The sequence below is a fragment of the Aptenodytes patagonicus genome, chromosome W, assembly GCF_965638725.1.
Source record: "Aptenodytes patagonicus chromosome W, bAptPat1.pri.cur, whole genome shotgun sequence".
Taxonomy (NCBI): Eukaryota; Metazoa; Chordata; class Aves; order Sphenisciformes; family Spheniscidae; genus Aptenodytes; species Aptenodytes patagonicus.
In genome coordinates, this window is record NC_134981.1 from 45,136,458 (window position 1) to 45,148,884 (window position 12,427).

The 12,427-nt window shown below is 38.4% G+C and overlaps 1 protein-coding gene across 1 annotated transcript in view; it reads left to right on the top strand.

Annotated features, from left to right (window-relative positions):
* The window catches only part of LOC143172260 (putative bromodomain-containing protein 10), a 45,303-nt gene that overhangs the window by 15,809 nt on the left and 17,067 nt on the right, over window positions 1–12,427 (top strand). Inside the window, exons 4-5 of the mRNA XM_076361483.1 lie at window positions 1,203–1,279; window positions 5,743–5,832. Coding sequence (XP_076217598.1) covers window positions 1,203–1,279; window positions 5,743–5,832 — 167 coding nt within the window. The remainder of the gene's footprint in view (window positions 1–1,202; window positions 1,280–5,742; window positions 5,833–12,427) is intronic.

Below are 12,427 nucleotides of genomic sequence, written 5' to 3' on the forward strand. Positions count from 1 at the left end.
GAGGGAATGAGGAAAGAGTAGCACAGTACAGACCCAGGCCTTCAGGAGAGCAGATTTCAGCTTATTCAGGGAACTACTAGGTAGGATCCCATGGGAGGCAGCTCTGAAAGGCAAAGGAGTTCAGGAAAGCTGGCAGGTCTCTAAGGACAGCATTCTCCAAGAAAAAAAAAAAATGGTCCAGCACAATATTCAGGAAGACAAGTAGATGTACCAGGAGACCAGTTTGGCTAAGCAGGGAACTCATGGTAGAGCTCCATGAGCTCATGGTAGGTTCCAGAGCCTAGTGTATAGATTACTTTGCAGAAGTATCAGGGAACAAATTTTACAGGCAAGTTATATTATTTCCAAAATTTGTGGAGTAAGTTCTAGAGTTTGCTCCTCTCAGAACAGTAGCATTTTTTTTTCTACGAATTAACGTAATGTTACAATAATTGTATTAATTTTGGGGGGTTGTAGTGGGGTTGTTCTTGGAAAGAGGGGAGCTGCTATTTGCAGATGCAAATGCATAGTTTAATGTTTTATTTGGTTAAGTCTGTTTCTGATTCATCATGCTTATGTGATTTGTTATCAGCCATTGTCCTGGTTTCGGCAGGGACAGAGTTAATTTCCTTTCTAGTAGCTGGTACAGTGTTTTGGATTTAGGATGAGAACAAAGTTGATAACGCACCCATGTTTTAGTTGTTGCTAGGTAATGCTTACACTAGCCAAGGACTTTTCAGCTTCCCATGCTCTACCGACTGAGAAGGCTGGGGGTGCACAAGAAGCTGGGAGGGGGCACAGCCAAACTGGCCAAAGGGACATTCCATACCATGGGACATCATGCTCAGTACATAAACTGGGGAAAGCTGGGTGGGGGGGCCGCTGCTCGGGGACTGGCTGGGCCTCGGTCGGCGGATGGTGAGCAATTGTACTGTGCATCACTTGCTTTGTGTATTATTATTATTATCATTTTATTTCAATTATTAAACTGTTTTTATCTCAACCCATGAGTTTTTCTCACTTGTGCTCTTCCAATTCTCTCCCCCATCCCACCGGGTGGGGGGGAGTGAGCGAGCGGCTGCGTGGTGCTTAGTTGCTGACTGAGATTAAACCACGACAGCCATCTATTAATTATAATGTAACTTTCAAGGCTGTATGTAATTGTTTTATTAATGAAGGGCAAGAAACAGCATTATAAAGCTTTTCTCTTTTAATCTTACAAGGAAAAAAATCAATATCTAAAAAAGCAATCAAGAAGAAGAGAAAAGCTGTTGCAAAGTCTACTGTACCAGAATTTCAGGTAAATTATTTCATTTTTTAAGTACTCGAAATCTGAATGTTTTAAAGTGGTTGACTGAGACCACAGAAATTATAGTTAAAGGTGAATCTCACTTTTCCAATTGCAGCTAAGCAGATTGAAAATTTTAATCTAATAACACTTTCAAATGTGAATTTTACTTTTTGTTGATAGAAAGGTGTGTTAGCATTTTTATTATGTGTAGCTTATCTTAACTAGTATTGTGCAACACTATAATGCATCAGTTAAAGCACAGAGCTTGAAAAACTAAGAGATGCTTGTAATTAATACTGTAGATGCTACTAAATATGTAGTTTTCATGGATATTACTTGGGTTTTACATGAGTGTGACATTGATATTTGAATTGATGAGATATAGCTTAATCAGGTAAAGGACTTGGAGGAAAAAAACTTTAGACTTGCGGACTCCTCTTGTTTTTACCTATTACCTCTTAGCTGTATGTGAACTTTAGACCAGAGAGCACCAAGAGAGTGCTAATTATAATGTGGTTTTTATGATGCTATAGCAGAAGTATTTTAGTTAGTACTTCAGCTATAAGTCACAATTCATCCATACATGTTTGCTTGAGTTGGAGCTCTCCTATGGTTATATCTTTTCATATTCCTTATGTTAAGAAAAGAACCTGTGAGCAGTAAAGCCTCACTAAATTGCAGTTATCCTGCAAAACCCTCAAACTGAATCAGTTTTGTCCATGATGATGTAGTGTTCCAGGTGGGGCTAGTAGAACTTCTAGAGATTAAAATCCCTTAGTAGTGGCTGATGCTAAATAAGGGCCCACATCCTAATGTGCATTGACTTTTGCCTACATTCTAATGTTAGGGGCTAAAATTGCTCTTGGCAAGTCCAGAAAGTATGCAAAATGTTAAAAATGTGTAAATTTTTTTTGGCACATTCCCTGCATGCATGTTCACTATTAAATAATTATAAATCCTGTTCTGCATTATTAAACTGTTGCTTTTAAAAAAAACCCAAAAAACAACTATCCTACAAGGCATAGTCTGTCTAAAATAGTATCGAAAGCTTAGCCCAACTTTTTTTTTTCTAACCTGTGTAAACTGTAGGATAACTAAAATGTATAACAATAATCTGGGCACTGTTTGATCAGGCTAAGATCTGTCAATACCAGTAGTGCAGCTTTACTAGGGGATGACTTAATCATTGATTTGAATAGGACAGGCAGGGTAGAAGATTAGGACTATTTTTCAAGCACTTGTGAATATTAAATTGAGTGGGAATACTACTGAAACTTTTAGATACTGCAGTGTAGTGTCCTTTCTTGATGCTCTCTAATTCACATACATGATGGCCAAACTTAATAAAATTATGTAAATGCTTATGATACATTTTTTAATCATTTGGTGAGGCACCTCAAGTCTATGCTTGATGTGCGATATGCAAAGGGAAGTGTTTTTAATAACCATAAGATTATTACTATTCATACATGGACATCAGGTTTTTTTAATAAAAAAAACTACACACACACCCCCAACTTTTTGAAGAATGTAAATTTCTTTATGTACATGCAGTCTACTAACATCCTCACACTGTGTAGATCCTTAATGCACATACACCTCTGATGCATTATTCATTTTATAAGAATAGATCCTAGTACTTCAAATCAAAACAACCAAACTTTAAAGCTAAATAAATTAGTATTAACTTTTAAAATATTTTCAATATAATAGTATATCCAAATTATATATTATATTAAAATATTAATAATCATATTCAAGAGGTAAATGTACTAATAAATCCTAACAGTGAGAATGCCGCGTTAAAGAACTGTTTGAGGAAACATGACCCATTTTCTCTGCTCTCTTTCATAGTTTTAATGTCAGGAACAAAACAATAAACACACAAATCAGTGAATAAAACTCCCTTACTTCTTTGTCATCTCAATCCTTAGCTCACAGAAGGAAAAAAGTTTGTAGATGCAAATTAAACTGTCCTTACAGAATAAGAACACATGAAAACAGAAATCATATTTTTAACATTCTGAAAATGCAAATGATCTGACAGGTGACAAATCATGAGTTTACAAGTTAACTATTGTGTCCTTTTTTAGAAAAACTGAGTCCCAAGTTTATTGTTACTTAGCTAGCAGTGTTTTAAAGATATTACAATAACTATACTGCTATAGAGAAAGGATACTCATTTTTTTCATGCAAATAAAATACATTCATGTTTGGTAATAAATGCTTTCTTAGTCTTTCCCCTTTCCCTTATATATTATGTACACATATAGCTACATATGCATATGATATGAATTTCTTCAAGGTGGTTTTCAGTACAATATCAAAGTGCTTCAGGTATTTTTGATGTATTTGACAATAGCTCTTCTAAGTTGAGCTTCTGTTTTATCAGTGAGGGAATTGAGGTGCACAGATAGTAGGTTCAAAAGTTAGGATCAATGTATTCGAGTTGCATTTCTCATTCATGATGGTATGTGCTGATGATGTGTTGGTATGTGCTCAGCAATTTTGCAAATGAGATCCTAATGTCTGAAGTGAGACACTCAAAAAATGAGAAACCAAAGTCTTCACAGGTTGTTGGATTATCACATAAGAGCTCTGTCATAGAGCCAAAGGTAGAGCCAGTATTTCAGTTGACTCAGGCATGAGATCATCATTCCCCTCCTGGCTATCTCTTTCCTTACTCAGTTCACTCTATTTCTAACTCTGCAGCAACTGATGCAAGAATTCTATGGACAATATCCTTTTTTTGCTTTATACTTCTGATTCATCCTCAATCCATGGTACATTGAATTAATCTGGGGTCATGTGGGAGGAGGAAAAGAAAAAGCCAGGTTTAAGATTGGCTGTACATGACTATAACTCATTTGGCTGTATACCTTATGATTCAGTTAAAATTATATCATTACTTCTTTTTTTCAAAGTGCTTGACTTTCTAAACTTGTACACTCTTGTAAAATAACAATGGTATAGTATCACAGTTTGTGGGCTTTCTTTTTTTCCCAAAAGAGTGTGAACCATTGAGTGTAATCTAGTTAGCATTTATGTGGTTCATTAAGAAGGTTTGGAGTTTTAATATTAGAGGTATGTCCTGTGTATATAGAATCTAATAGTTACTCATAGCAATAGCATAATTATTTAAAACTTTACTTCATAAATGTAGGCACTTAGTTTGAGTTGCTATATTTTCCTAACCCTCTGAAATGTACACAAACTATGAAAAATTGTAACTGCATTTTTGCAGTTTCTTAAAGTTTGATATCTTACTAAAAGTATCTGTCCTATATTTTAATGATGAAACATAACAGTTACTCCTCTGGGGTTTTGGTTTATTTGTTTGAATTTGTTCAAACTTAAAACTCAATGTGTTATTGAAGTCAAAATATATTGTCATGATTTAATGAATTTTAAAAGAAACAAAAAGTAGCAGGTATATGTTAATGACATTTTGGGTTTTGTGTTCTATTTGTGTTTGACTTCACTAAAAGATTCCAATGTTTTCAGTATTAATGAAAAGCCTGAAGATGAACTTTGAATATTTTTTGATATAGCATATCTTTAAATGAATGACTAACCTGGATAAGGGGTTATCTTCTCAAAGTTAGCTTTTGGAAAAATATTGATGTTTCAGTTATTTTGTTGAATCTTCCCCCCTACCCCATATATATACACAGAGATGTAAGTCTTACCATGCAACAACCTGAAAGATAATAGCTTTCTAGTTTGTAGTTTAAAAGTCTATTATGGTCATAAATTATTGTAAATCAAAATGTTAAGGCAACTTTGTGCAGAAATTTGGTCAAGAAAACGTGTATTCTGAAAGGGAATGTTATGAAGCAAGACGTTTTCTAAAGATTCAAATAGGAGGACATTAGTACAATGTGATTACAGTACTTCTGTTAAAACCATATTTTATGAAAATGGCTGAATTTATTAGGTTACCTTGCTGGATTACCCATTGAAACCATATGCAATTCTGTCAAAGTAAGAGAAGTTGTACTAAGTGTAATTGCATTAGTTCCTTACTTCCACAGTGTAGCACAAGGCCTAGTGTGCTTTGATTCACCAAGGAATTGCTTGGTACTCAAAGCTGCTCAGAGTCATTGTTATACTTAGGACAAGTTTTCTAGCTTGTAGTATTCACTGCGCTATTTCCTTTTAGAAAATGCTTATGTTTTGAAATGGAAACTGACAGGCAGAGATATATGTTACATCTGAAGACTGAATTACCTTCTAATGAATTTGCTTTCAAGAAGTCCTGGATATTTTTGTGCATTTATGTATAAATTGCTATAAGAAAATAAAAAAACAAATGGTGGCCTAGAATAACAAATGTATCTTATAGATTATTTTTTTTTAAAAGTAATTGTGTGTGTATGGGTGTTTTTCTCCAAATGTCACATTATCAAGTGTTTGAAGTATTTATGTGGGTTTTTTGTGTGTTTTCTTTGTTTTGTTTTTTTTTTTTTTAGCTTATTTGCACTAATCTTGATGAGCTCAGGGAATTAATCACAAAGATTGAGAATGAACTCACGCATCTGGAGGACATGAAAAAGAAATCGGTATGTGACAAAAAAGAAAACTCTTGTATGGATATAAATCTATTCCAGTTATTTGCTGAGACTTGTCAACAGAAGACTTTGTCTCATCAGTAATTGCATGGAGTCCCATAAGGTTAATGTCTGGAAAAGTTATATTTATTTTCATCATCTCTTCATATATAGTGCTCAATTCACAATGTTGTCATAAGCAAAATTGATAACTACATATCAATGTTTTTGCATTGCCCAAATAGAATGTGGCTAGTGGCAGTATCTTAGAGTTAATTCACTCCTATTAATCATGTGGATATTCTTTCTTGAAGCCAGATTCTGCTTAACCAAGTAATGATGGGGTAGAGTTCTCACGTTTGCTTATGCAGTGCTGATCAAATGTTCTCATGCATTGACACTCTCATGTCATTTAACATGATTCCTGATGCATCCTCTTTTGCAAGCAATTATATTTGGCTTTTTCCTATTCAATTAGATAGTCCAGGAAAGATGTCCTTTCTGGTTCTAGATCAAAGATTGATGGAAAAAATTTTCCTAGCATATATTGGATCACCTCATAGTTGTTTTAGGACAATTGGTATCCAAGATAAGAAGTGGTAGGTGCCATGCCCTCAACTTCCAGCAGAAGCCATGCCTGCTACTGATAGTCACATGTCCTGCTTACCCTGGAAGTCCCTACCCTCTTCTGGTCACATAGTCTGTTTACTCTAACTCCTTTTGCTCCTGAGGGGCTGCCATTTTATAAAATGGCATACCTCGTGTTTTCACACTGCCCTGGCAGTTTTCACACTGGCAGGACCAGCCACCCCTTCCAGTTTACTTGTGTATTGGGGTATAAATGGCAAGGTTTTGGTAGCAGGGTGTGTGTGGGGGTGTGGCAGTGGCCCGTGGATAAGCCCATGCCAGAGCAAGTACTTTCCTGAAGGGACTGCAGCCCATGGAACCCATGTTGGAGCAGAGGAAATAAGTAAGACAGAAGGAGAAGCGGAAGAAAAGAGTAAGGAATAAGGAGCAACAGAAACCACTATGCACTAAACCCAACCTCTTGTGCCTCCTGTCACTTTGCCAAAGGGAATGAGTGTATTCTGTGGCAATAACAGGGGGAATGGAGACTTGGAAGGGGGAGGAGAGGTGGCTGGAGTGAAGTAGAGCCTGGGAAAGGGTGAGGAAAGGTGTTTTCCCTAAGTGTTTATAAGTGTTTATCTTTGTTTTTCAATACCCAAATCAGTAATGAAATGTTTATGTTAATTGGCAATAAATTAAGCTAAATTCCCCATGACGAGTCTGTTTTGCCCATGACAACCTGGAAGTATATTAGAAAAGGAAGCCCCCTCGCACTACATACAGAGGCCACCATTTTTGACGAAATCATTACCCCCCCTGCCATATTTTCGTACTGCTCTGTGATTAGGTGGCTACCAGTTTTTGATACCATCATACTCGTGATCTCGGAGCAAGCCAAAACATATTTGGGGTGTGGAGTTGTCATGGATGGAGCGAGACTGCACTTCACTCGTAAGAGAGAAGCAACAATACACTTTATTGATAGAAAACAGTGAGGTTTCAATGGTAAATGCAACAGTGGTTTAACAAGATTTGATGGCAAGGTACACTTGATTATTTACTGCATAGAGGACAGGGTCAGACAAAACTGTCAGGGAGACCCTCCCGTTGAGCCATGAGGTTCAGAAAGGACCCCCTTGCTTTCCAAACTCCTCCTCAGAGAGGAGTCTAGGTGCGGCTGGATCCAATCCTAGTCCCAGACTTGGTCAACGGTTTATGTCTAAAGGATTATATATATGCAATCAATCCTTTATATCACTTAGCTAAGATTTCAAAGTTTAGCATGCTATTAGTCACTTACTGAGGATCTGTTCCGGCAAGGAATCTCTCAACCTCAAGGAGTAAACTTGAGAGGCGTCCCTACTCAAGGGGAGATCCTGCTGTGCAGCCCGCTGCCATGCAGGAGCGCTCAAAGGGCTCTTGGGCTGCTCACTATTTATAGGGGTAAGATGACTCATAGTCATATTTGCATACTGATAGCTGTGGTTAGGTGGGTGTATTTCTCACAATAGCCCTTGGTTATTGTGTTGTTATCTGGCTCCTGAATCTACTTCAAATGGATCCAGCTATCACTATCAGCATCCATTAACGACCGCCCCTGGTAGTTATTGCTTGAGCAGGGTTACAGGAGACAAAGGTCAGGTTGGGTGGGAGAGCACACCTTCACAGGAGATCAAAAGTGGGGGGGTGTGGGTGGATGAACAAGTCAAAACATGCCCAACTGCTACAGATCCATAATCGGAGGCCCACCAAGGGCCCCTCTGTGCAACCTCCACTCCATGCAAAGAAGAGATGAATCCTGTGAGCTGGAAAGAGAGGTCCACACAGGACCACCAGGATGACCATGCAGTATTAACTGGGGCAGTCTTTGGGCTTCATGCTGTGCTGCAAGAAACAGGCAACACTGGCCTTGAAAATGGAAAACTAGATGGAAAAAAAACTACTTCAGAGGAACACGTATGTGGGGACAATAAGGAAAAGCCCCAAAGGGCTTCCTGAGACCAGAAGAACCAGCCAATGGGCCTGTGAATTGGAAACTATATTTCAAGGTAAGTTTCACACAGAGAAAGGTGGGTGGTGGAACTGGGGGAAGCCCCCTTTGCCCACAGCTGTGGGGGAGCTTACAGCTACCTATAAGACCAATATGAGGTGAAAGCTTACACTACATGTGTTTCCTTATCCTCTAGGTCGATGATGACTTTATAGAATGTTTTAAAAATCTCTGGCTGACTTGTTACCGTAAGTCGGCAGATGAAAAACTCTCTAAGACTCAATTTGGAGTTTTAGAAAGCAGGCATTCTTTATTGCGGCGCTGGGCGCACAGGGGATCGCTCCACCTAGTGTGCGCGCCAAGCTGCTCAACTATGGGAGTTATGTACAATCAGAATATACATATTCATTAGATTTTTCCGAGAAATGATTAGCATATTCATGTTATTTCTTGGAACTCATTAACATATGTAAAAGTCTCTAACGCATGCGCTCTTATGTTCATTGGTGGTCTTCCAGGGTCCTCTGGTGGTCGTCGATAGTCTTCCTCACTGTGTCCGCTAGTTGAACTCAGTCTTTTCACCTAGTTGCAGTAGCTGATTTCAGCATAACTTCCTTATCCATTCCACCCCTGTACACAGAGCTTCAAGGATTCCTTTTATCTATGGAATGTCCAGTCTGCAGAACATTTAGCTACTTTGCTTCGACAAAGAAAACCGTATGTCTCCTTAGTATTTTGGTATCAATCCCTCCTTTTCTTTTGAGGATTTGTAGCTAGCAAGCTGCAATCCTCATTTCATTAAGAGAGAGTTAACAAAGTTCAATGATAAATGGGACAGTGCACAAAGAGCAGAGTATATTAATAGCATATGCTAAGCCGGGTTATTTGTCTCATCATGTACCAAACCTTTATGTACAGTATAATTATAAGCAGCAAACATATTGAAATTAGAGTTAGTAAAGTTACAAACACATATTTGAGCGGTTGCTTGTATCTACAGTGACTTCATCTACAAAGATAAAGTCACAAAGGGTTCTCATACAAACACATCCTTTTCCAATATATACGAGTACAGTTTCAGGTGTTTCATTGGGATGTATTTCAAAGTGGCAAACATTTTGCTCAGTGTCGAGACAAATGTCTTGGGCTTTGATGGTGTTACTTTCACAAATAAATCCTTGTTGTTCCCGTACAACGCATGTGCTAACATAAACAGTTTGCCATTTGTTTCCATTTTGTTGGGCCCATACTCTATGTTCTAGAGGATAGAGTATAGCTCCATTGTGATTTAATCCTAATGCAATAATTGGGTATATGGTGTATACTGAAGCATTGTGAATTGTTAAAACAAAAGCTGTGGCCTTATTGTTGATAGGGTCATAAGTGAAATTAACTAAGTGAAATTAACTAAATACCACCAAGATTGGAATTCCTTTTCAAATTTAGTTGCATTGTCCCAGATTACCTTTCGAATTTCAGTGGGTAAGGTGCCCTCTTCTCCTTCTCTTATAATTGCTGTATGTGTAGTTAACAGGATTTGAAATGGTCCTTTCCATTTCTCTTGTAGCGGTTCAGAAGTCCAAGATTTGATGTATACCCAATCTCCAGGCTGGAATGGATGCGCTGGGGAATCAAGACCTAGAGATTCATTTAAAATCACATATCTATTTAGTTCTCGTAAAACTTTCCCGAGGGCAATTAAGTAATTTCTTGCATCACTTTCCCCTTGTATTCGCATGTCTCCTGGCAGTCCAGGTATTTGGTACGGTCGTCCGTACATCAACTCGTACGGGCTGAGATGTTGCCTACCTCGTGGTTGGACTCTAATTCTTAACAAAGCCAGAGGCAAAGCTTGTGTCCAATTCATTGAGGTTTCCTGACATATCTTGCTTAACTGAGTCTTAAGGGTGTAATTCATTCTCTCTACTTTACCACTAGATTGAGGCCTATAAGGGGTATGTAAGTTCCAATTAATATCTAATAATCTGCTTATTTCAGTAATTACTTTGGCTATAAAATGTGGACCTCTATCTGATGACATCCCTAGAGGTACTCCAAATCTTGGAATTATTTCTTTCAACAATATTTTTACTACATCTTTCGCCTTATTGGTGCGACATGGAAAGGCCTCAGGCCAACCTGTATATGTATCCATGAGGACCAACAAATACTTTAGCCCTCCTTTTCTTGGCAATTCGGTAAAATCTATTTGCCAATATTCCCAGGTGCCTGTCCTTCAGCGGTTTTTCCAAATTGAACTTTATTCTGTGTTTTTGGATTATTCCTACAGCATATTTCACATCTTCGTGTGACCGATTTAATAACTTCCACCATGTTCCTGCTAATAACCGACTTCTGCAAATATTTTAACAAATTTTCAGTTCCCCAGTGCACAGCGTTGTGTTCCTCCTTTACTAAATTATTCATGAGGGAATGAGGTATGACTACTAGACCTGTAGGTGTAACTGCCCATCCATCCTCTCGCCTTTCTGCTTGTAAAGTCTCGATTAATTTTAAATCTTGCTTATCATAAATAGGGTTTTTCTGGAGGGAAATTCTCTTCTCTGCCACTATAGCTAGCACTTTCTCCTCTATGCCTTTTTCTGCAGCCTGCTTTGCAGCTAAATCAGCCAGTTTATTTCCTTGCTCTTGAGTGGTTCGTCCTGACTGATGAGTTTAACAACGCATAATAGCTACAGCAGCAGGGGCTTTTATACTTTCTAATAAACTCAAAATTTCTTCCTTATGTTTCACCTCTGCCCCTTGTGCGGACAATAGTCCTCTTTCTTTCCAGATCGCTTCATGCGCATGCACTATTCCAAAAGCATATTTCGAGTCAGTCCAAATATTCACGCGCTTGTCTTTACTTAACTGCAAAGCCCGAGTGAGGGCAATCAATTCAGCCTTTTGGGCAGATGTTTTAGTGGGCAATGCTTGTGCCTTTACCACCATCTCGACAGTGGTAACTGCATACCCTGATACTCGCTTTCCTTCTTTCATAAAGCTGCTGCCGTCCATGTATAGTTCCCAATCTGGATTCTGCAAGGGAACGTCCTTCAAGTCGGGCCTGCTTGAATAGACTTCTTCAATGGTTTGCAGGCAGTTATGTTCAAGTTTACCTTCTTCTTGTCGAGCTGAGAGGAACATGGCAGGATTAATTATGGCAGTAGTCTTTAAGGTCACATCATCTGGTTCTATTAGTACCACTTGATATTTTAGCATTCTACGAGGAGACAACCAATGTCCACCCTTTTGGTCCAATACTGTGGTTACCATGTGTGGAACATAAACAGTTATTTTTTGTCCCATGGTGAGCTTCCGAGCCTCTTGTATTAACAGTACCGTTGCAGCCACTGCTCTTAAACATCCGGGCCATCCCTGGCTCACTGGATCCAATTGCTTGGAAAAATATGCCACTGCTCGTCTACATTCTCCCAAACGCTGGGTTAAAACACCTAAGGCCACTGCTTGCCTTTCATAAGTGAACAGTTCAAAAGGCTTTTCTAAATTAGGCAGCCCTAAGGCTGGGGCTTTCATCAAGGCCCTTTTAAGTTGAATATATGCATTCCGACTTTCGTTTGTCCATTGCAGGGGACCTTTCGATGATTTCAGTAACTCATACAAGGGTTTTACCGTCAGTCTGTAACTAGCAATCCACAAGCGACACCATCCCACCATTCCTAGAAAGGTTCTCAATTCATGAACGTTTCAAGGTTCTGGAAGTTGACAAATAGCTTCTTTCCTTTCATTGCTTAACTGTCTCTGTCCTTTCAGAATTTCAAAGCCTAAATATGTTAGAGTTTCCTTTGCAATTTGAGCCTTCCCTTTTGACACTCGATAACCGCTGAGTCCGAGGAAGTTTAATAAACTAATTGTCAGTTCCAAGCATTCTTCTCGGGAGTTCCCAGCTAATAGTATGTCGTCAACATATTGTAACATTGCTCCATTTCTATTATTTTGCCTCCATAATTCTAACTCTTTTGCTAGTTGATTTCCAAAAATCGTTGGACTATTTTTGAATCCTTGTGGTAATACTGTCCAGGTATACTG